The sequence below is a fragment of the Ascaphus truei genome, chromosome 14 (assembly GCF_040206685.1).
Source record: "Ascaphus truei isolate aAscTru1 chromosome 14, aAscTru1.hap1, whole genome shotgun sequence".
Lineage (NCBI taxonomy): Eukaryota > Metazoa > Chordata > Amphibia > Anura > Ascaphidae > Ascaphus > Ascaphus truei.
The window spans coordinates 56,447,463-56,473,023 of NC_134496.1; the positions used below are offsets into that span (position 1 = coordinate 56,447,463).

The following is a 25,561-nucleotide window of genomic DNA, read 5'->3' on the forward strand; positions in this document are numbered from 1 at the left end:
CAGCAGATAATGTATCTGTGAGTAAGGTATATCTGTGGTTATGTATTGTATAGCAGTGAGCAGCAGATAATGTATCTGTGAGTAAGGTATATCTGTGGTTATGTATTGTATAGCAGTGAGCAGCAGATAATGTATCTGTGAGTAAGGTATATCTGTGGTTATGTATTATATAGCAGTGAGCAGCAGATAATGTATCTGTGAGTAAGGTATATCTGTGGCTATGTATTGTATAGCAGTGAGCAGCAGATAATGTATCTGTGAGTAAGGTATATCTGTGGTTATATATTGTATAGCAGTGAGCAGCAGATAATGTATCTGTGAGTAAGGTATACATGTGGTTATATATTGTATAGCAGTGAGCAGCAGATAATGTATCTGTGAGTAAGGTATACATGTGGTTATATATTGTATTGCAGTGAGCAGCAGATAATGTATCTGTGAGTAAGGTATATCTGTGGTTATGTATTATATAGCAGTGAGCAGCAGATAATGTATCTGTGAGTAAGGTATATCTGTGGTTATGTATTGTATAGCAGTGAGCAGCAGATAATGTATCTGTGAGTAAGGTATATCTGTGGTTATATATTGTATAGCAATGAGCAGCAGATAATGTATCTGTGAGTAAGGTATATCTGTGGTTATGTATTGTATAGCAGTGAGCAGCAGATAATGTATCTGTGAGTAAGGTATATCTGTGGTTATGTATTGTATAGCAGTGAGCAGCAGATAATGTATCTGTGAGTAAGGTATATCTGTGGCTATGTATTGTATAGCAGTGAGCAGCAGATAATGTATCTGTGAGTAAGGTATATCTGTGGCTATGTATTATATAGCAGTGAGCAGCAGATAATGTATCTGTGAGTAAGGTATATCTGTGGTTATGTATTATATAGCAGTGAGCAGCAGATAATGTATCTGTGAGTAAGGTATATCTGTGGTTATGTATTGTATAGCAGTGAGCAGCAGATAATGTATCTGTGAGTAAGGTATATCTGTGGCTATGTATTGTATAGCAGTGAGCAGCAGATAATGTATCTGTGAGTAAGGTATATCTGTGGTTATGTATTGTATAGCAGTGAGCAGCAGATAATGTATCTGTGAGTAAGGTATATCTGTGGTTATGTATTGTATAGCAGTGAGCAGCAGATAATGTATCTGTGAGTAAGGTATATCTGTGGTTATGTATTGTATAGCAGTGAGCAGCAGATAATGTATCTGTGAGTAAGGTATATCTGTGGTTATGTATTGTATAGCAGTGAGCAGCAGATAATGTATCTGTGAGTAAGGTATATCTGTGGTTATGTATTGTATAGCAGTGAGCAGCAGATAATGTATCTGTGAGTAAGGTATATCTGTGGTTATATATTGTATTGCAGTGAGCAGCAGATAATGTATCTGTGAGTAAGGTATATCTGTGGTTATATATTGTATTGCAGTGAGCAGCAGATAATGTATCTGTGAGTAAGGTATATCTGTGGTTATATATTGTATTGCAGTGAGCAGCAGATAATGTATCTGTGAGTAAGGTATATCTGTGGTTATATATTGTATAGCAGTGAGCAGCAGATAATGTATCTGTGAGTAAGGTATATCTGTGGTTATATATTGTATAGCAGTGAGCAGCAGATAATGTATCTGTGAGTAAGGTATATCTGTGGTTATATATTGTATAGCAGTGAGCAGCAGATAATGTATCTGTGAGTAAGGTATATCTGTGGTTATATATTGTATAGCAGTGAGCAGCAGATAATGTATCTGTGAGTAAGGTATACATGTGGTTATATATTGTATAGCAGTGAGCAGCAGATAATGTATCTGTGAGTAAGGTATACATGTGGTTATGTATTGTATAGCAGTGAGCAGCAGATAATGTATCTGTGAGTAAGGTATACATGTGGTTATGTATTGTATAGCAGTGAGCAGCAGATAATGTATCTGTGAGTAAGGTATACATGTGGTTATGTATTGTATAGCAGTGAGCAGCAGATAATGTATCTGTGAGTAAGGTATATCTGTGGCTATGTATTGTATAGCAGTGAGCAGCAGATAATGTATCTGTGAGTAAGGTATATCTGTGGCTATGTATTATATAGCAGTGAGCAGCAGATAATGTATCTGTGAGTACGGTATATCTGTGGTTATGTATTATATAGCAGTGAGCAGCAGATAATGTATCTGTGAGTAAGGTATATCTGTGGTTATGTATTGTATAGCAGTGAGCAGCAGATAATGTATCTGTGAGTAAGGTATATCTGTGGTTATGTATTGTATAGCAGTGAGCAGCAGATAATGTATCTGTGAGTAAGGTATATCTGTGGTTATGTATTGTATAGCAGTGAGCAGCAGATAATGTATCTGTGAGTAAGGTATATCTGTGGTTATGTATTGTATAGCAGTGAGCAGCAGATAATGTATCTGTGAGTAAGGTATATCTGTGGTTATCTATTGTATAGCAGTGAGCAGCAGATAATGTATCTGTGAGTAAGGTATATCTGTGGTTATGTATTGTATAGCAGTGAGCAGCAGATAATGTATCTGTGAGTAAGGTATATCTGTGGTTATATATTGTATAGCAGTGAGCAGCAGATAATGTATCTGTGAGTAAGGTATATCTGTGGTTATATATTGTATAGCAGTGAGCAGCAGATAATGTATCTGTGAGTAAGGTATATCTGTGGTTATATATTGTATAGCAGTGAGCAGCAGATAATGTATCTGTGAGTAAGGTATATCTGTGGTTATATATTGTATAGCAGTGAGCAGCAGATAATGTATCTGTGAGTAAGGTATATCTGTGGTTATATATTGTATAGCAGTGAGCAGCAGATAATGTATCTGTGAGTAAGGTATATCTGTGGTTATATATTGTATAGCAGTGAGCAGCAGATAATGTATCTGTGAGTAAGGTATACATGTGGTTATATATTGTATAGCAGTGAGCAGCAGATAATGTATCTGTGAGTAAGGTATACATGTGGTTATATATTGTATAGCAGTGAGCAGCAGATAATGTATCTGTGAGTAAGGTATACATGTGGTTATATATTGTATAGCAGTGAGCAGCAGATAATGTATCTGTGAGTAAGGTATACATGTGGTTATATATTGTATAGCAGTGAGCAGCAGATAATGTATCTGTGAGTAAGGTATACATGTGGTTATATATTGTATAGCAGTGAGCAGCAGATAATGTATCTGTGAGTAAGGTATATCTGTGTTATATATTATATAGCAGTGAGCAGCAGATAATGTATCTGTGAGTAAGGTATATCTGTGGTTATGTATTGTATAGCAGTGAGCAGCAGATAATGTATCTGTGAGTAAGGTATATCTGTGGCTATGTATTATATAACAGTGAGCAGCAGATAATGTATCTGTGAGTAAGGTATATCTGTGGTTATATATTGTATAGCAGTGAGCAGCAGATAATGTATCTGTGAGTAAGGTATATCTGTGGTTATATATTGTATAGCAGTGAGCAGCAGATAATGTATCTGTGAGTAAGGTATACATGTGGTTATATATTGTATAGCAGTGAGCAGCAGATAATGTATCTGTGAGTAAGGTATACATGTGGTTATATATTGTATAGCAGTGAGCAGCAGATAATGTATCTGTGAGTAAGGTATATCTGTGGTTATATATTGTATAGCAGTGAGCAGCAGATAATGTATCTGTGAGTAAGGTATATCTGTGGCTATATATTATATAGCAGTGAGCAGCAGATAATGTATCTGTGAGTAAGGTATATCTGTGTTATATATTATATAGCAGTGAGCAGCAGATAATGTATCTGTAAGTAAGGTATATCTGTGGTTATATATTGTATAGCCAACTTTCAGAATTTCAGTAAATTCTCTACTATATTTTGTTTCTAATGACACAGGTACTCATGCTAATCCAGGCTGTCTAGGATACTGCTGATACTACAACCAGTACTACTGTTTCGTTGTGTCTACTTCTAGTAACGTTAGGAATACAATCTCAAGAGAGATTTTGTTACCCAAAAGAAAGACTCATTAATATATTTTCCTAAAACAAAATTAGATGTAATTGAGATATTGTCACTTGTGACAAGTACTGGGAGTGCTGTACGCTCCATTTGGTCGGGTGGTGCTGGGAGTGCTGTATGCTCCATTTGGTCGGGTGGTGCTGGGAGTGCTGTATGCTCCATTTGGTCGGGTGGTGCTGGGAGTGCTGTGTGCTCCATTTGGTCGGGTGGTGCTGGGAGTGCTGTATGCTCCATTTGGTCGGGTGGTGCTGGGAGTGCTGTGTGCTCCATTTGGTCGGGTGGTGCTGGGAGTGCTGTATGCTCCATTTGGTCGGGTGGTGCTGGGAGTGCTGTATGCACCATTTGGTCGGGTGGTGCTGGGAGTGCTGTATGCTCCATTTGGTCGGGTGGTGCTGGGAGTGCTGTATGCTCCATTTGGTCGGGTGGTGCTGGGAGTGCTGTATGCTCCATTTGGTCGGGTGGTGCTGGGAGTGCTGTATGCACCATTTGGTCGGGTGGTGCTGGGAGTGCTGTATGCTCCATTTGGTCGGGTGGTGCTGGGAGTGCTGTATGCTCCATTTGGTCGGGTGGTGCTGGGAGTGCTGTATGCTCCATTTGGTCGGGTTGTACTGGGACTGATCTCTACCCTTGATGGGCTAAGTATCAAAGAATAGAAACTGATTTATTAAAGAAAAACATGAGGATATAGGTTCCCCTGAGGATATAGGTTCCCCTGATGATGTAGATTCCCCTGACGATATAGATTCCCCTGACGATATAGGTTCCCCTGATGATGTAGATTACCTGATGATGTAGATTCCCCTGACGATATAGGTTCCCTGACGATGTAGATTCCCCTGATGATATAGATTCCCCTGATGATATAGATTCCCCTGATGATATAGATTCCCCTGACGATATAGGTTTCTCTGACGATGTAGATTCCCCTGATGATATAGATTCCCCTGATGATATAGATTCCCCTGATGATATAGATTCCCCTGATGATATAAATTCCCCTGACGATATAGGTTCCCCTGATGATATTGTTTCCCCTGACGATATAGGTTCCCTGATGATATAGGTTCCCCTGATGATATAGATTCCCCTGACGATATAGATTCCCCTGACGATATAGGTTCCCTGACGATATAGATTCCCCTGACGATGTAGATTCCCCTGATGATATAGATTCCCCTGACGATATAGGTTTCCCTGACGATATAGGTTCCCTGATGATATAGATTCCCCTGACGATATAGGTTCCCTGACGATGTAGATTCCCCTGACAATGTAGATTCCCCTGAGGATATAGGTTCCCCTGAGGATATAGGTTCCCCAGACATTCCTGAAGCTCACATGGGTAATAACCGAATTATGAAAAGCATAAAACATGGAATACCGGATTTCTTGTTCTTCTTTGGTCAGACCAGATCCATACTTAGAATGAATGTCAAAGCAGGAATGTTCTTCCTCCAACCTCCTGAAATCACAGGAGTTATGCATATCAATTGGGAAATGCACAAACAGCCTCTTACTGCTGATTAGGTATACTATATATGGTATATTATATACAGTATACTATATACTGCATACTGTACAATGCTCCGAGGACTGTTTATGCTCAGTGAAACTCACCCAATTTTCTGAAACTCTTTCCTAGTATAGTCCCAGACATATCGCAGTTTCTGTACCCGAATGAATTTTACCTGCAAAACAACAACTCTTTGTGTTTTTCTTTGTAGATGTGATATATACTGAATTTCATGAACTTAGTACATTATGTAACTGATCTACACTGTTGTGCTGCTATAAAGGATTTCTGGATGTAAAGTGGGATCTTTGTGCTGCTAAAAACTGCAACTGCTCATCCATCTTTAAATAAACCATATGTCTTGTGAACTATAATATAGAAAGATGCTATTGTATGTATATTTCTCTTTATGTGAAGTATAATAATTAACAAGACTGCAATATCCACAGTCGTCTTTATCTTAAGGGCTATAGGAGACTCTTCCTATGTTGAACACGTGACTTAAAACAATAATGTTTCTTGTGCACTTAGTTATAGAAAATGGACTAAAGATAATTTGGCCAAGAATATCAGGTGGAGGGCGATGCAAGGGCACGAAGGCGGCTTTAGGTTTCAATCAGCAATTTCCGTGTCGACACAATGAAGGAGCTTTATGCTGAATTAACGAAAATGAATTTGTTTCATTTAAAAAAAAATCTTTAGCAATGATTATATTCTGATGTTTCTCCGGAACGAGTCATTTTCAACGTTGTTTTGGGCCAGAAAAGAAAAAGCAAATGTAGCTCGCGCCGACTATGCATTACTCCCCATTGCACCGTGTGAAAGAAGATATTCCATTTGGGGGGGAAATGGGAGATATAAAGTAACTCACCTTCAGATCTTTCTTCCTGATTGCTCGGTTTATGATGGAGTTTTTGTCGGAGATGATGGAATAACCGGACTCCTCAGAAAACGAGTCTTTGAATGCAGCCAGCGAGATCCCGCGCACCTTCTTCCTCGTGTATTTCCTCAGCTCATCCTAGAGAAGTGGCGGATTGGTAATTGTATGTGTGTCAAAGTAATCCGGGACACCGAGCATGTCATTGTCAATTATTGTCTAGGAAACCAACTACATATTCACCATCATGTATAGTTATATTAGGACTCATGTATTAATATATTCCATTTAAACAACTGGCATCATTATTACCCACAAAGTGTGCTCAAATCTTATATAATCCAGTTACCGTGTAACATTGTTTATAGGACTGATACAATAAGTACTTACGGTTTATAGGACTGATAGAATAAGTACTAATTACGGTTTATAGGACTGATACAATAAGTACTTACGGTTTATAGGACTGATAGAATAAGTACTTACGGTTTATAGGACTGATACAATAAGTACTTACGGTTTATAGGACTGATACAATAAGTACTTACGGTTTATAGGACTGATACAATAAGTACTTACGGTTTATAGGACTGATACAATAAGTACTTACGGTTTATAGGACTGATACAATAAGTACTTACGGTTTATAGGACTGATACAATAAGTACTTACGGTTTATAGGACTCATACAATAAGTACTTACGGTTTATAGGACTCATACAATAAGTACTTACGGTTTATAGGACTGATACAATAAGTGCTTACGGTTTATAGGACTGATACAATAAGTGCTTACGGTTTATAGGATTGATACAATAAGTGCTTACGGTTTATAGGACTGATACAATAAGTGCTTACGGTTTATAGGACTGATACAATAAGTACTTACGGTTTATAGGACTGATACAATAAGTGCTTACGGTTTATAGGACTGATACAATAAGTACTTACGGTTTATAGGACTGATACAATAAGTGCTTACGGTTTATAGGACTGATACAATATGTGCTTACGGTTTATAGGACTGATACAATAAGTACTTACGGTTTATAGGACTGATACAATAAGTACTTACGGTTTATAGGACTGATACAATAAGTACTTACGGTTTATAGGACTGATACAATAAGTACTTACGGTTTATAGGACTGATACAATAAGTACTTACGGTTTATAGGACTGATACAATATGTACTTACGGTTTATAGGACTGATACAATAAGTACTTACGGTTTATAGGACTGATACAATAAGTACTTACGGTTTATAGGACTGATACAATAAGTACTTACGGTTTATAGGACTGATACAATATGTACTTACGGTTTATAGGACTGATACAATAAGTACTTACGGTTTATAGGACTAATACAATAAGTACTTACGGTTTATAGGACTGATACAATGAGTACTTACGGTTGATCTAAGTAGCACAACATTGGCTTTTTCCAGGGATGATGGGACACAGTTGGCCCACACACTCCATTCTGGCTTCCAATAAAATAACAGCAGCAGAATCCCACCAGAGAAGCAATATCCAATCACACAGAGAATAATCCAAGGGACACTTGCTCTGTAGCCAAAGATTTCCTTGTAAAGAAAGCAAAAACACATTCATTGGTGTCACATTATTTGTTGATGGCTTACAGTATATAAGACTGAAACGCTATGCAGTCCCGGGAGGGGACCTGCTGGTCTGTGGTCTGTATTGTGTATGCTTTACGTGTTCTTTATATCTGTATTTGTTGGACTTGAATATATTTTTCTACATTCATATTTTCAGAGTTGTCATTGTCTTTTACCAACCTGATCCCGGTGCTAGATCATCCGGGTGCTAGATCATCCGGGTGCTAGATCACCCGGGTGCTAGATCATTTCCATGCTCCGCTTCTGAAACATTACTGTGCACCTCAGTTGTATATTTATTATAATAATAATAATAATTATTATTATATATACTGCGTGTGTGTGTGTGTGTGTGTGTGTGTGTGTGTGTGTGTGTGTGTGTGTGTGTGTGTGTGTGTGTGTGTGTGTGTGTGTGTGTGTGTGTGTGTGTGTGTGTGTGTGTGTGTGTGTGTGTTGACACAGTTCACCAGACACTGCTAATTCCCAACACATGTGGGCATAAAGCCATTTATAATGTGTACAAAAAACATCGTTTAACGTGAACATTTGTCATTCATGATTGCACTACAAATGCAGGAACAATGCACTCGATACAACTCAATCCAGATGAGGCCCTGCAATACTCCAGCGCAGTGTGACAGACACAATAATGATTTTTTTTAATATATATTAAAACTCTTTGGGAGAAATATATGAGCTTATTGAAAAAATGACAGTAATTTTCTGGTACCCGTTATTAAATCCGTAGCGAAGCAGAGCAAAGGGACAGATTCTCAGATTACCACAATAAGGTGACTCAGTGTCATGGGAAAATGTTTTAAAACGATGTAAAGATTTTTGGGTGATCAATAGGACAAAGAAGCCACTGTGTGTCCTTTTTGGGGGAGACATATGTGTCATTTTCCATCCATTTCACGACAAGAAGTCCCTGACAAGTACAGAAAGTTAGAAAACCTCTCTCCACATTTTGTAAAAAGTCTGATTTATCTCTATAGTTATCCAAACTCTACTCAATATGAAATAAAACCAAAGGCCCCAGTCGCCCGTGTGATACACGTTATCCCAGCGTCACTGGCTTTGCGCACATCCATTTCCTGCACAAGTAATGCTCCCATTATCGCTAATTACACACCGTGCTGCCACTAGCCGGTTTCTATTCACTGTACTTCCAGCTGAGGGTGAGACATTGTTATTTTGGTGTTGCATTAGTTTTTAAAAAGCCATAGAGACCAAGGGTCAATGTACAACTCCAGTCCTCAAAATCCCCCAACAGGTCAGGTTTTAACAATATCCCTGCTTCAGCACAGGTGGCTCAATCAGTGGATCAGTCAAAGATTGTACCACCTGTGCTGAAACAGGAATATCCTGCAGACCTGTCCTGTTGGGGGGGGGGGGGTGGATGAGAACCCCTGCAATAAGTACTGTGTCTGTAACTGGCAGGTGGTGGCTGTTACAGGGATACTTCATACTTGGTCAGTTAACACCGTGCTTCACAACACCTGGAGAGATTAGGGGAGGACATACAGTCTGATAATGTGTGAGCCTTACAGTATATAAAAGCTGCTCCCTAGATATGTGCAGAAATGCCCTTATAATTGACATTAAAGCCTTTGCTTTTAAACACCATTCAGTTGTAATTACAGGGAACAATAAAAGTTGTTGCATCTGTCAGATGAAAAAAACTCTACATGTTTCCTTGATGATACCTTAAGCACCGACACTGCCAGCCCTAATTATCCTTAAGTAAACCCCTAATGTTCTAACCCGTGGCACCGCACCTCCTAATCTCCCAAAGGGGGTGCGCAGGACAGAGGATCCCAGAGGCGCCGCATCAAATACAAGAACGTCTGACGCAGATTGTTAGCCGGAAAAATGTTCACCACTTTTGATGCAAAATACAAGATAATAAATTGACAAAGATCTGCAGAATTGGATAATCTGATTAATATAGTAATGATAATCTCTGAATGTCCTGTAACTCCCCCTAACTCCTCCTATGGATACTCCCAATTACTCAGACTAACACATATTGCACAAAACTTGGAGCAAAGACTTTGATACCTTAATGAAAAGAGAAGCAAGATGAAAATTACACAATTTGTGTCAGTTTTGCTGCAATCTTGCCTTGGTACATCACCTAATAAATGTATTTCACTGACGTATTAATATAAAGATCAGAGAATAAAAATCGATCATTTACAGGGATTTTTGTTACTTTTTTGCAAATAATAAGGCACAGATTGCAATGCAAACCTGAGATTTACTTCTCCCTACAGAACAACGAGTTAGTAAGTTCATGTCATCAATATAAAAATGAGCAACACTTTATGTGTAATATACATGTATTATACACCATTAAAGGGCTGTAGGCAGCTTTATAGTGCTGGCACCTGTACGGGGCGAGGTATTCCTAATACCGTCTGAAATTAAATATGTTGCATTGTATAGTGAGGCTAAGTATAGATATACTTTCCAATCTGAGTCACAACTCCTTACATTTGGAAGCTGGAATCTCTGTAGCACAGCAAGCTTATGCTGATCCTAAGAACAGTATTAAGTCATACTCAGTACTGCTTTGTGTTGCAGCATGTTCATTTTGCACTAGATTATGTGATGATACAGGTATAAGAAGATCTGTTAATTTGACGATAAAGAAAACAAAGCTTTTGTTTTTCAAGCACATTTTTTTTGGACGCCCGTCAAACATAATAACACGACTCCAGAAATAAAAACGTTGAATCTTTTGGCCGACGGGAAGAAAGCTTTGCACAATCGCTGGTTTTATAAAACACACAACTGGCCTCAGCACTCATGATAAGAATAGAGTCTCGCAGGCGTACCTCTGTACGCCCAAAAATACAACAACACTATGACAATAATTGAGAAAAATATTTATTTAACAATCCATGAGCAGTGTGGCCACTACTCCGGATTTAACCCGGAGACTACGGGTCTCGGTGAGGTGTCTCCGGGCTGCGGGTTTAGAAATGAAATCTCCGGGTTACTACAGGGCCGGCTTGGATATTCTGTATATATCTCCGGGGTGGCGGTGGTAGCGGCATCATCTGGTGGCATCTCCCCCTGCATGGTCCTGTCAAGATTGCTCCGCGACGTCAAATGCCATCGTGTTGCCATGACAATGGGACATCATGCAACGTCGCGGCGCTATGTGGCTTCACATTGTCAGGGTAATGTGCCGCCATTTGACGTCGCAGAGCCATCTTCACTGGACAATGCAGGGGACGATGCTGCCAGGTGGAGCTGCCGCCACCACCGGGGAAGGTAAGAGAGTTAAACATATAAATAAAACCTGTTAAAAAAAGTTATTATTTATCAGAAGGTGGCAGCCCTGCGCATGAGTAATAATAAAAAGAAAATAAATATAGTGAGAAATACAACACATCCAGCCAATTCTAATTAGAGCAATGAAATAATGGTAAAAGACAACCAAGTTATGAATGATAAGTGTGAAAACGTAGGCACTTATCCGCCACTTGAACAAATAGCCAGGAGAGCTGAGGCAGATACACATAAGGAATAATGTAATGTTAGTATCCAGAGGCTGGAACAGAAAAAAGCGCAAAAATAAGGGCAGAGGGCTGGAACCGACAGCGAGGGAGAAGATACAAAGGAAAAATAGGGGAAAAAACAAGAACAATAATATAGAAATGGGGGGCAACGCTTTGAGGTGACAGACCCCTTCAAGGTCAATTCCCACGTGAACCTAACGGACCGTGGTACTTCCCTTAGGCTCCCTATAAATAGGGTTTTGCGTATAATGATCCTCTAGTGTCTCCATCAGTCAGTCTCAGCCTTCTGTGGTTATATATACAGATATATGCTGTGTATTCCTGTTTAAATAAAGCTGGCTCTAGTGGTCTGAGAAATCCAGCAGGGAGCTGGTTAATTGCAGCTAGTCAATTAAAAAGCTCCAGATTGGTAATCAGAGGAGGGTAAAAAAACCCTGCTGGGGACATACCCAGAGACTCCATAGCACAGACACACTGTGCTGACAGAGGAGATGAAGTCTTGAGCACACAGAAGGGCTGTGTGCTGAGAGCAAGACACAAGGAAACCAGATATATTCCTGGAGACAGGAACAAGGAACCTGCCACAGGTTGGGCCCTCAAGGGACCAGCAGGACTGCAACACCTACATCTGAAGTTTTGCCTGGAGAAACCAGAGACGCCGGACCAGCATACTTAGATAAGACTTTCATATACATTATGCCCTGATAATATGTTATATGTTTTGGACTGGGAACTGGCCTATTCAGCCAGTCAGATAGTTAGGGCATGTCGTGTTACTTAGTATCCAAAGTGGAGTAGGTGTTTGTTTCTTTGTGTTATGTTTTGCCTTAAACTGCTGTTTAAAGTGACAGGCTAAATAAAGCCATGTTTAATTTCCCGGTCTCCCTGAGTATACCTCTGCACAGGTCTCTTACAGTATACATAGTTACATAGTTACATAGTAGATGAAGTTGAAAAAAGACGTAGGTCCATCAAGTTCAACCTATGCTAAATTTAGACAACAGATACTTTATCCTATATCTATACTTACTTGTTGATCCAGAGGAAGGCAAACAAAAACCCCATTAAGGGGAAAAAATAATTCCTTCCTGACTCCAAGAATTGGCAATCGGATTAATCCCTGGATCAACATCCTTCCCATATATACTTATTTTGTATATCCCTGTATACCTTTCCCATCTAAAAAGATGTCCAACCTTTTTTTGAACACATCTATTGTATCTCCATCACAGTCTCCATGGGTAATGAATTCCACATTTTAACTGCCCTTACTGTAAAGAACCCTTTCCTTTGTTGCTGGTGAAATTTCCTTTCCTCCAACCTTAAGGGATGGCCCCGAGTCCTTTGTACTGCCCGTGGGATGAATAGTTCTTTTGAAATCTCCTTGTATTGTCCCTGAATATATTTGTATATAGTTATCATATCCCCTCTTAGACGCCTCTTTTCTAATGTAAATAAATCTAATTCCGCTAGCCTCTCCTCATAAGTTAGAATGTCCACCCCTTTATTAATTTGATGGCTCTTCTCTGCACTCTCTCTAGTTCTATAATGTCTTTTCTTAGGATTGGTGCCCAAAATTGTACTCCATATTCAAGGTGTGGTCTTACTAATGCTTTGTAAAGGGGCATCATTATGTTTACTTCCCTTCCATCCATTGCCCGTTTAATGCAAGATAAGATCTTGTTTGCCTTTGCAGCTACTGCATGACATTGGGCACTACTGCTAAGCCTGCTGTCTACAAGCACTCCTAAATCCTTCTCCATCAAGGATTCCCCAATATATCTCCATTTAATTTGTAAGTCGCCTTTTTATTCTTGCATCCAAAAGGCATAACCTTACATGTATCTGTATTAAACCTCATCTGCCATTTACCTGCCCACGTTTCCAGTCTCTCCAAGTCCTTCTGAAGAGAAATTACATCCTGCTCTGATTCTATTACCTTACACAATTTAGTATCATCAGCAAAGATGGAGACTTTGCTCTCGATCCCAACCTCAAGGTCATTAATAAACAAGTTAAAAAGCAGGGGTCCCAGTACCGATCCCTGAGGTGCTCCACTCACGACTTTAGCCCAACCTGAAAAAGTTCCATTTATGACAACCCTCTGTTTTCTGTCCTTTATCCAGTTTTCAATCCAGGTGCATATATTATTACCGAGTCCAATTGTCTTTATTTTGTACACCAACCTCTTGTGTGAAACCGTATCAAAAGCCTTTGCAAAATCTAAGTAGACCACATCAACTGCATTACCCTGGTCTAAATTCCTACTTACCTCCTCAAAGAAACAAATAAGGTTAGTTTGGCAAGATCTATCCTTCATAAATCCATGCTGACTATTACTAATAATTTTGTTTTCCAATAGGTATTCCTGAATATTATCCCATATTAAACCTTCAAGTAGTTTCCCTACTATTGAAGTCAGGCTTACAGGTCTGTAATTTTCCGGTTGTGATCTAGCTCCCTTTTTAAATATAGGCACCACATCTGCTTTACACCAATCTTGTGGTACTAAGCCTGTGGAAATGGAGTCCTTGAATATTAAATATAATGGTTTTGCTATTACTGAGCTTAACTCCTTGAGAACTCTCGGATGTATGCCATCGGGGCCAGGTGCCTTATTTACTTAAATTTTTTCAAGCCGCTTATGAACTTCTTCCTCAGTAAACCAATTGTTCATTAATATGGAGGTTGTGGCTTCCTCTTGCGGCACCACTATTGAACTTGATTCTTCCCTGGTAAACACAGAGGCAAAGAATTTGTTTAATACCTCAGCTTTTTTTTTTTTTCCTTATCTCCAATAATCTGCCTACCCATCTCACACTGAAAGGGTCCTATATTTTCTTTTCTCATTTTTTTTGTTATTAAGGTACTTAAAGAACTTTTTAGGGTTGACCTTACTTTCTATTGCAATCCTTTTTTCATTATCCATTTTTGCTCATTTAATTGCCCTTTTGCAATTTTTGTTACATTCCTTATAATTCTGATACGATGTCTCTGTCCCTTCTGACTTAAAGCATCTAAACGCCTTCCTCTTCTTGTCCATTTCCTTCCCTACCTGTTTATTTAGCCACATTGGTTTTAACTTATTTCTGTTATACTTATTACCCAAGGGTATACACTGATAAGTGTGCTTTTCTAACAGTGTTTAAAAGACTGACAATTTATCTTCTACATTTTCCCTGCAAAAACATCATCCCAGTGTATTACTACTAGATTAAACCTCAGTTTATTAAAATTTGCCTTTCTAAAGTTTAAAGTCTGTGTTGAACCAAAGTAATCTGTTTTTTGATAATTTATTTCAAATGAGACCATGTTATGATCACTGTTACCCAAATTTTCCAGGATTTGAATATTTGTTATTACTTCTACATTGTTTGATATGACCAAATCCAGAACTGCCCCTCTCCTGGTTGGTTCTTCAATAATTTGGGTCATATAATTGTCTTTAAGCACCCCCAAAAACCTGTTCCATTTTGTTGTAACGCCAATCTCATTGCCCCAGTCTATGTCTGGATAATTAAAATCCCCCATTATGCAAACATGAACCAGTTTTGATGCCTCCTCCATTTGCAAAAGTATTTTAGCTTCCTCAATCTCACAGATATTTGGTGGTTTATAGCAGATCCCTACAAACATTTTCTTTATACTTTTACCTCCACTGCTAATTTCTATTCACAAGGTCTCTACATTTTCATCATTCCCTTCATAGACATCATCCCTTATAATCATCCCACGCAATGTCTTGTATATAATGTATACCCTGTTCATTTATGTAACTGTACTTGTAACCATGTATTATTTGTTTTACTCTGTGCCCAGGACATACTTGAAAACAAGAGGTAACTCTCAATGTATTACTTCCTGGTAAAATATTTTATAAATAAATAAATAATAGGTTTTAGATCCGGTTTAACATATAAACATACTCCACCTCCCCTTCTATTTGTTCGATCCTTCCGAAAAAGAGAATAACCCTCTAAATTAACTGTCCAGTCATGAGTTTCAGACCACCATGTTTCAGTAATGCCTATGATATCATACTGCTCCCTTTCAGCTATTAATTCAAGCTCCCCCATTTTATCTGTCAGACTTCTTGCATTAGCAAGCATGCATTTCAGGGTTTTTTTCAGCCTGTACTATTATCTTATCTGCTCCTTCCTTTCTGCGCCAACTTGGTTTAGTCTTTAGAAGTTTTCTAGTATTATCTGTATTTACTATGGGTGTCTCACTGCTTGTCAAACTTGCACTTGCCCTCATTCTACCTCCATACCACCTTGTATCCTCATCTATTCCATTTAGTTCATTATCTGTTTCATTCCCCTCCCCCCTCCATCCTAGTTTAAAATCTCCTCCAACCTTTTTAGCATTCTCCCCCCTAGCACAGAAGATCCCTCTTCATTGAGGTGCAATCCGTCCCTAGAATATAGATGGCACCTCTCACAAAAGGAGTCCCAGTGCTCTAAAAACCCAAACCCCTCCTTCCTGCACCACTTTCTTAGCCATGCATTAACCTCCCTGATCTCTGACGGTCTCCCTGCGGTAGCGGATGGCACTGGTAGTATTTCAGAAAATACTACCTTGGAGGTCCTTGCCTTAAGCTTTTGGCCTAGATCCCTGTAATCATTTTTTAGGACCCTCCATCTTTCTCTAACTTTGTCAATATTAATTTATATTGTTGATGACTGTATGGATATACATTATTGTACACCCATACTTTATTATATACCATGTTAGTTTACACAAATATATCCCTTTAATAGCTAAAAACCAATAATATAGTTTATGATGTGTTTCAGACATTTATATGATCCATGATTAGGGTGACCAGACATCCCAGATTTTAGGGCTCTGTCTCGACTTTTTGGGGGTGTTGTCAAGGATTTCTAGCCCGTTGGCCGCTCATGCACGATCGGAATTTCCCATACACCTTGTGGGAAATTAAAACACGCAACGCAGATCAGTACATCTTGATGTAGAACAAGACTGTAGCTAGATGTAGCATTTAAGAACATTCTGGCTTCATTTGATGTTAATATATTAACATAGCGGACACGTGCGTATATACGTTGCACATCACTAGTGTACTTATAGCCCATTACTTCAGGGTCTATAGTGACAGCCCAGAGTTGAGAAGCCACAAACAGAGACTTATCTCACTAGTATCAGACACGTCTCCAACACCTTCATTGCACAGTCATTAGTATATGGATAGGCTGTGTATATTAGACACCTATCATTAATATTTTAGTCTCATATAATAAAGAGGTGTACGTCTAGTGCAAACAGTGATGTTGTTAGCTTGGTGTATTCATGAACACCACAAGAGAAAAACTAATGCTAAACCACATATATCTTGTTTAGCACCAAAAGGAGGCGTGTATGCTGAAAAAGACCTGGTAATCTGGTACACAAACCCCGACTAAACACAATATCCTACTCTGCCTGATGTTTAGCAGAGACTGAAGCAGGGGTGGAATCGTAGATAGAATGAATGTGTGTTTGTTCGTTACACTCTTAGATAAGAGTGGTGTACTAATGAACACCACCAAATGTTCAAAGCTGAGAGAGGTGATAGCCACAGAGTGAGTGTAAGTAGAGGGTGTTGGTCTGCAGGGCAGAATACGCTGTTAGTTGTTCTCTCTGATCACGGAGGCGGGAGAATGGGCGACTCTGCCCTGGCTGCTACAAAGTAACTATTGAGCTTGGCGCTGTCAGCAATATTGCTGCACTGTAGATCAAAGAAACAATATGATCGATATCAGCGCTGCTCCTTGGGATGACAGACTCACTAGGTACAGACTGCGATTATTCTAACACAAACCAGTGGCAATCGCCCCAAATTCCCAGGTACATTCTGAATACATGCCTTAAACTTTCCTTAAACTGCCCCAGCATTTCTGCATTGATTAATGGCCCATCAGATTAACAGCGGGGTCCCTGGCAGTCCCATTCAAACAGAAATAGACTGCCAGGGACCCCTGCTGTGTTAATCCGATGGGTCGTTAGTCAATGCAGAAATGCCTCAAACTAGCCTCAGCACACACCCAGCACATATGTATACAAAAGAAAAGGAAACCTAGTATATCAGCACTCTATCAAGCTAAATGTATAATTATTTGATTAAAATACTTTATTGGTGAACAATGAATAAAAAAATGGGCTTTAAAATAAAAGTGTGTGTCAAACAGCACGTGACTGTAATCAACTGAAGGTAGTTAAGTAGTGTATACATATGGAGATCCTGTATAGATATTTAGGATCTGGTGCTATGTACTGTATATAGCCTCCTATAGGTATGGAGATAAGTCCGTGATGTACCCACCACACAGGATGTCAGTCCTAATGTACATGTATATTCTTAGAGCGTGTATATATAGGCGCTCTGAATCAATATTGGCATATATGTGGTGTACATGTATAACATCTAAGCACGGCAAAGTAGATATCTGTATGTGACTATCTGTGGACGTGTGACTGATGTTGTGGTCCCATTCAAACACTAGAAGCTGCCTAACATAAGGGTAATACCTAATGAGGCGCTCCGTGAGTATAGCCCCTAGAGCCAAATAGGGCAAAGGTCTGCAAGTATAGAATCAATATAGTGATTTATGTGGACACCTTCTTGGTGCACTAGATATATATATATATATATATATATTTTGTTATATTCTATTCTATTGGCTGCAGTGATACACGGAAAGTATATCCTTTACCCACACAGACCCCCTTTCCGTGTATCACTGCAGCCAATAGAATAGAATATAACAAAATATATATATATATATATATATATATATATCTAGTGCAGAGGATATATGAGCAGCTGCCTGTGACTCAATTTAGGATGTTTCAATATTCCCTTCATTAGTCCCATAGCCAAGATACATCTTGTCTACACTCCTAGAGCAAAAAGGCTTACTCAACGTACCCCTAGAAGGTGTCCACATAAATCACTATATTGATTCTATACTTGCAGACCTTTGCCTTATTTGGCTCTAGGGGCTATACTCACGGAACGCCTCATTAGGTATTACCCTTATGTTAGGCAGCTTCTAGTGTTTGAATGGGACCACAACATCAGTCACACGTCCACAGATAGTCACATACAGATATCTACTTTGCCTTGCTTCGATGTTATACATGTACACCACATATATGCCAACATTGATTCAGAGCGCCTATATATGCACGCTCTAAGAATATACATGTACATTAGGACTGACATCCTGTATGGTGGGTACATCACGGACTTATCTCCATACCTATAGGAGGCTATATACATAGCACCAGATCCTAAATATCTATCCAGGATCTCCATATGTATACACTACTTAACTACCTTCAGTTAAGTTACGAATGATTACAGTCACGTGCTGTTTGACACACACTCTTATTTTAAAGCCCATTTTTTTATTCATTGTTCACCAATAAAGTATTTTAATCAAATAATTATACATTTAGCTTGATAGAGTGCTGATATACTAGGTTTCCTTTTCTTTTGAATACATCATTCCTTTACCTAGTGAGCACCTCAGCGTGGTTTATATTGTGGCGGTGCGGGAGTTCCCTTTGTGTGTAGATACCCAGCACACACCCAGAACGTAACCCGGCTAGTTTAAAGCAAGCGTTAGGATAATCGTGGCCTCGTCTGTAGGTAATAAAATCAATTTATTAAATCTACATAAAATACAAAAAAGACCTCCTCCCACATGTTTCTCCTTGAGAAAGGGCGAACTCGCCCGAAACCTGTGGGAGGAGGTCTTTTTTGTTATGTTCTAGAATCTGTTTTATGTAGATTTAATAAACTGATTTTATTACCTACCTGGTGAGTCTGTCATCCCAAGGAGCAGCGCTGATATCGATCATTTTTTTTCTTTGTTACTTCTGGATCGTGGTCGCGCAGGAAGTGCGTCATTACCCTTTCAGGTATCACAAGACCAGGAGACACAGAGGGGACGGACTCTCGTGAGCTGCGTGAGCTCCATCCGTGGGCTGCTGCAACTGCGGCCGCTGGCCCCACATGGGAACCGGTCTGCAAGTGGCCCTTACCCCGCATCTTCAAAGGGTCTTTTTTCCTGCTCCGCACTTATATCTTATTTGGCTACTAGCTGTGGGGGTCAACCTTGAGTGGACAGACGGTTCCTTTGGATATCTGCAATGTAGATCAGTCTACACTAACTTAGTGTTCTCGTGCATGCTATTTACCAAGTAACTTAGTTGAGTGCTAGTTCAGAAAGGGGTCTTTTTCTTGCTTCGGCAAGTTTTTGTTGTGACATATAACTAAGGAAGGATTTGTCCGGGTCTCCCCAGGGTGTGTCCTGCCCGGTGCATTTCAGTTTTACATTGTGTACATTCCAAAGCATGAAAAAAACGCTAAAAGCCCCTTTATGTCATCAAGCCGGACGGACCTGATTGTTCTCATCCTTTGTCTCATCTTTACCAGTAAAATAGAAAGTATTATTTTATTCCTGACGGGGAGGGAGGTGCCAGCAAACCATCTGTCAGATAAACGGTATTATCCCCATTTTTATTTCACTATATATCAAGTTGAATACATAGAGCGCGTTCTCCTGTCCCAGTCACAGAGACATTACTAACAAGAATATTCATATTACAAAGTCTGACCTGCTCCACTATCTGCACATGTAAACTGAAGGCAGAACTACCTGTCCTAGAATATATTAACCCGTTAAGTGCTAGGGGGCTGATATATTAATTATGACTGAGCGCTGACACCGTGCAATGTCTTGTTAATAACTTTATCTTTAGATTTGCAGAGGAGACACATTGTGAATTACACTGAATAAAACATCTGTCATAAAACAATTTAATCCAACATTAGTGTTATTCAAAATAAAATAATCGCAGGCAGCACGGAGCAGGCATCACGGAGCAGGCATCACGGAGCAGGCAGCACGGAGCAGGCAGCACGGAGCAGGCAGCACGGAGCAGGCAGCACGGAGCAGGCAGCACGGAGCAGGCAGCACGGAGCAGGCAGCACGGAGCAGGCAGTACGGAGCAGGCAGCACGGAGCAGGCATCACGGGGCAGGCAGCACAGCGCAGGCAGCACGGAGCAGGCAGCACGGAGCAGGCAGCACGGCGCAGGCAGCACGGAGCAGGCAGCACGGAGCAGGTAGCATGGCGCAGGCAGCATAGAGCAGGCAGCACGGTGCAGGCAGCATAGAGCAGGCAGCACGGCGCAGGCAGCATAGAGCAGGCAGCACGGTGCAGGCAGCATGGAGCAGGCAGCATAGAGCAGGCAGCACGGGGCAGGCAGCATAGAGCAGGCAGCACGGCGCAGGCAGCATGGTGCAGGCAGCACTGCGCAGACAGTATGGCGCAGGCAGCACTGGGCAGGCAACATGGTGCAGGCAGCGCAACGCAGGCAGCACTGGGAAGGCAGCACGGGGCAGGCAGCACGGAGCAGGCAGCGTTGCGCAGGCAGCACGGCGCAGGCAGCACGGCGCAGGCAGCACGGAGCAGGCAGCACGATGCAGGCAGCACAGCGCAGGCAGCACGGCGCAGGCAGCATGGAGCAGACAGCATGGAGCAGGCAGCACGGCGCAGGCAGCATGGAGCAGGCAGCATGGAGCAGGCAGCACGGCGCAGGCAGCACGGTGCAGGCAGCATAGAGCAGGCAGCATAGAGCAGGCAGCACGGTGCAGGCAGCATAGAGCAGGCAGCATGGCGCAGGCAGCATAGAGCCGGCAGCATAGAGCAGGCAGCACGGTGCAGGCAGCATAGAGCAGGCAGCATAGAGCAGGCAGCACGGTGCAGGTAGCATAGAGCCGGCAGCACGGCGCAGGTAGCATGGCGCAGGCAGCATAGAGCCGGCAGCATAGAGCAGGCAGCACGGTGCAGGTAGCATAGAGCCGGCAGCACGGTGCAGGTAGCATGGCGCAGGCAGCATAGAGCCGGCAGCACGGCGCAGGCAGCATAGAGCAGGCAGCACGGTGCAGGCAGCACGGTGCAGGCAGCACGGCGCAGGCAGCACGGCGCAGGCAGCATGGCGCAGGTAGCACTGCGTAGACAGTATGGCGCAGGCAGCACAGCGCAGGCAACATGGTGCAGGCAGCGCAACGCAGGCAGCACTGGGAAGGCAGCATGGTACAGGCAGCACAGGGCAGGCAGCACAGGGCAGGCAGTATGGCACAGGCAGCACTGGGAAGGTAGCATGGTGCAGGCAGTATGGCACAGGTAGCATGGCGCAGGCAGTATGGCACAGGCAGCACTGGGAAGGTAGCATGGTACAGGCAGTATGGCACAGGTAGCATGGCACAGGGCAGGCAGTATGGCACAGGTAGCATGGTGCAGGCAGTATGGCACAGGCAGCACGGCACAGGCAGCACAGGGCAGGCAGTATGGCGCAGGTAGCATGGTACAGGTAGCACGGCGTAGGCAGTATGGCGCAGGTAGCACGGCGCAGGTAACTTGGCTTATTGTGCCAACAACACTCAAATATATTTTCAAAAGTAGAACTTTTGTTTTTGTCATTTTGATTACAATCTTTTACATTAAAAACAAGTAAGCAGGCAGGTAGGTGCGTCACACTCACCATCTCATTTTCCTCTCCTTCATTGAGGATCGCACAGTGGTCTTTTACCTTAGATGTCATGTTTCACTGTAGAGGAGCCGTCTCAGATGCCTCCTCAGAGAACAGCTAGTGGACATTGGAAAACAGGTCCCTATTTATAACAGCACCCAGCTCTGCTGACTGCGCAAAGATTCCTCTTAAAGTTTTTTTGCCAGGTACACACCTTACAGGTATGTCTGCCCATTGATGTCTCATGCCAATGTGTTAGGTATTGCATAATTGCTTACGTTACCCAACACGTGTTTGCTTTATGTTCAATGCCAGCATTTCAGCTTTCAAGTCCTTGCATTAAAAACTGGTATGCAGTATATATTTTCTTACCTGCACAATGCTTAGTTATTGATTATTAGGTCACGTTTATTGTATGTAAAATTTAAGCACGGGTGGTATCCAAATAAAATGCTAAGTAAGCTGCAGTATGTAAGAAGATTACATACTTCACCTCTCTGTATTATTGCATGCTACATCAGGATACAGAACTCCCCACAAGGTTACTGTCAAAGGTGTGAGCTACTGTATGTGAAGCAAAGATTAACAGATTCAATAAGCAGCCACCAGCTAAGGATGAAGAAATGGCCCAATAAATAACTCCAGGTTATCAGTGCAAGGTTCATGTGGTCCAGCATTTGCTGTTGTTATTCCCTAATAAGCTTATTCTTCCCCTGGAAAGATATACTTTTTATTTGGGACAATATCTTGGAATGGATATGTACTGTAGTTGTGTTTCAGATTGCCATGGACTGGCGCATGATCCATAAGGTTTTTGTGGCACCAATGATTTAGGCTAAGAACATTTTCAATGTAACCTGAATCCCAGATTCCTCTCTGTTACGACTGGTCCATATTAGTTGTCCACTGTATTACTTCATTTAAATGATAAATTATTTACTACAAAATTAGCCATGAGACTAGAAAACTTGCTTCCCAATTTTATTAATAATGATCAATCTGGATTTATTTTAGGACGTCAAACTTTTGATAACATCCGTAAAAATCTAGATTTGATTCATTATGCTAAAAAACATAAGATTCCTTCAGTCGCTTTAGCTTTGGATGTAGAAAAAGCATTTGGCAGAGTAGATTGGTCCTATATGGAACAAGTATTATACAAATTTGGATTAGATCCTAACATTATCAAATTCATATTAGCTAATTATAAAACTCCTCGTGCTCAGGTTTTAGTTAATGGGTCTTTAACGGATAGACTTTTAATTTCTAAAGGGACAAGACAGGGTTGTCCTCTTTCACCTCTTATTTTTGCTATGGTTATACAACCATTAGCGCATAAGGTTAGGAAGGATAATAACTACAGGTATTCAAGTGGGTCCAGCTCATTATAACATTTCTATGTTTGCAGATGCCATCTTATTTGTTGTTTCAAATCCAGGACACAGTCTTTGAATGAATTAATGCCAGTGCTTAATACATTTAATCTTGTATCTGGATTAAAGATTAATTTTGATCAATCAGAAATTCTCAATCTCACTCTGCCAGGTAATCAGATTGATTTTCTCGGTAATTTCTTTCCTTTCAAATGGGCAAAAATGTATATCAAATATTTGGGTATTCACATTACAAACTTTTACAATACTTTATATAAACATAACTTTCCAAATCTTCTTCAGGATGATATATGAGGATTTTCTACAGTGGCATTCTTATGAGATCTCTTGGATTGGCAGGATTATAAATACAATACAAAGATTAATATTTTACCAAGACTGTTATATCTTTTTCAAGCTTTACTTGTGAATATTCCTAAAAGCATTCTAGATTCGGTTCAATACAAAATAATGACGTTTATATGGGATCATAAACCCCCTCGGGTAGCGAAACATGTTTTATTTCGGAATAAAAGGGATTAGGTTGTCCAGATATGCATAAATATTATTTAGCATCCCATTTAAGAACTTTTAAAGATTGGTATGCATGATTTGGTATCAAACAATGTGTAGATATAGAGAATACCATCACTAAAATTCCCCTCCATAAGATTATTTGGTTACCTAAGGAATTATATAAACATCCTATAAGTGGCTTTACTCTGGTGATATGGGACTCAACATTCAGGAAATTCAAATGATCTTCTTTTCCTTCTCCTCTGACTCCAATATTGCAAAGTCCGGAATTTACTCCTTTATTGGCCTCAGATTTGAATGACCCGCGGCCGTCTGGAGGGTGCCATAAAGTGGCCAATTTTTATTACCAGAATCAGATTAAATCTTTTTCATAATGCAAATCTGATTTTGATTTGGAAGAAAATAGTATATTTCAATACTATCCAAATAGAAATTGGATATCACAACCAAATATTAAGAAAGCTGCAATACAAGAAACTACACTTTTTGAGGATATCATTACTCTTTCTACATCTACCTACATCTACTTCAGGACTTATATCATCGATCTGCAATATACTTATTTGCATCTATAGCAACATACATTTTCAAAAAAGGAAAAAAGCTCTATGTGGTAAAGGTGAAAAAAGAAATAAAGTGCGCAGCTACTAAAACGTGACGTGGTTGGTAGTGACAATAAAGTGATTTAAATAACTTAACTTAAATGGAGCGTCTGCAGCTGCGATGGAGGGGGGGCTCAGGGACCCCCTAAAGCTAACAGATAAATACAAAAAAGACACAGCGCACAACGCTCATAGTGCATTAAAGATAATTTTTACATAAACAATACATAGGTGAGTAATGTGCGTACATCAAATGCAGTAATAACAAGCAGTTTCGGGATATGTTACCCAACGCCTCCGGAGACCGAATTAGGTGACCTCACAGGGGTGGAAACGCTAGTCCCACTGGTGCAGGGTCCTATTGGGGTAGGTGCACAACCTCTGCTGGTTCTTGCTCCCTCGAGCACGAGTAGAACGGGAACTGCTGATCCTTGCAGTGCTTCAGCAAAGCGAATCTGGGCATCAGCTGGGTGCTGGCACTCTCCTCCGTGTGGAGCACTTCCTGGTTGATGACGTCACCACGGGGATTCGGCGCCGTTCAAACTCGAACAATTCGCGCAGTAGGGTGCTAATAGAAGGATAGAGCACTCGTCCAGAATGTCCTACGCGTTTCGAAACCAAAGTTTCTTCATCAGGGACTGGTGTATTTATCTATGTGGTAAAGCCCTTCCCCAGCGAGAAGCACATTAATGGTGCACACCTGGGCAGACATTCCAGCAATTGCATACAGTTTGATACATTTTTCCACTGTTGTGGGATCATTATATATAAACATCCTATGACCATTACACTATATATGGATATGTATCAATAACCTAGTCTTACAATTGCACCCCTCTACTAATAACGATTTTAAGAAATCCGATACACACAGTTGATTGTGACATTGAGTTTATTATATATGTGTACTATTATTTTAACTATGGCATAATAAATGTTAAGTTTTA

The 25,561-nt window shown here is 40.6% G+C and overlaps 1 protein-coding gene across 2 annotated transcripts in view; it reads right to left on the bottom strand.

Annotated features, from left to right (window-relative positions):
* Nucleotides 1–22,242, bottom strand: part of LOC142466203 (putative cation-transporting ATPase 13A4) — a 70,390-nt gene extending 48,148 nt beyond the window's left edge. For both annotated transcript variants that reach the window (XM_075571088.1, XM_075571087.1), the window contains exons 1-5: nt 22,115–22,242; nt 7,819–7,992; nt 6,397–6,543; nt 5,630–5,700; nt 5,394–5,474 (exon numbers count right to left, since the gene is read on the bottom strand). In XM_075571088.1, the coding sequence (XP_075427203.1) occupies nt 5,394–5,474; nt 5,630–5,700; nt 6,397–6,543; nt 7,819–7,992; nt 22,115–22,174 (533 nt within the window). In that variant the 5' untranslated portion in view covers nt 22,175–22,242. The remainder of the gene's footprint in view (nt 1–5,393; nt 5,475–5,629; nt 5,701–6,396; nt 6,544–7,818; nt 7,993–22,114) is intronic.
* Between the last annotated feature and the right edge of the window lie 3,319 nt (nt 22,243–25,561).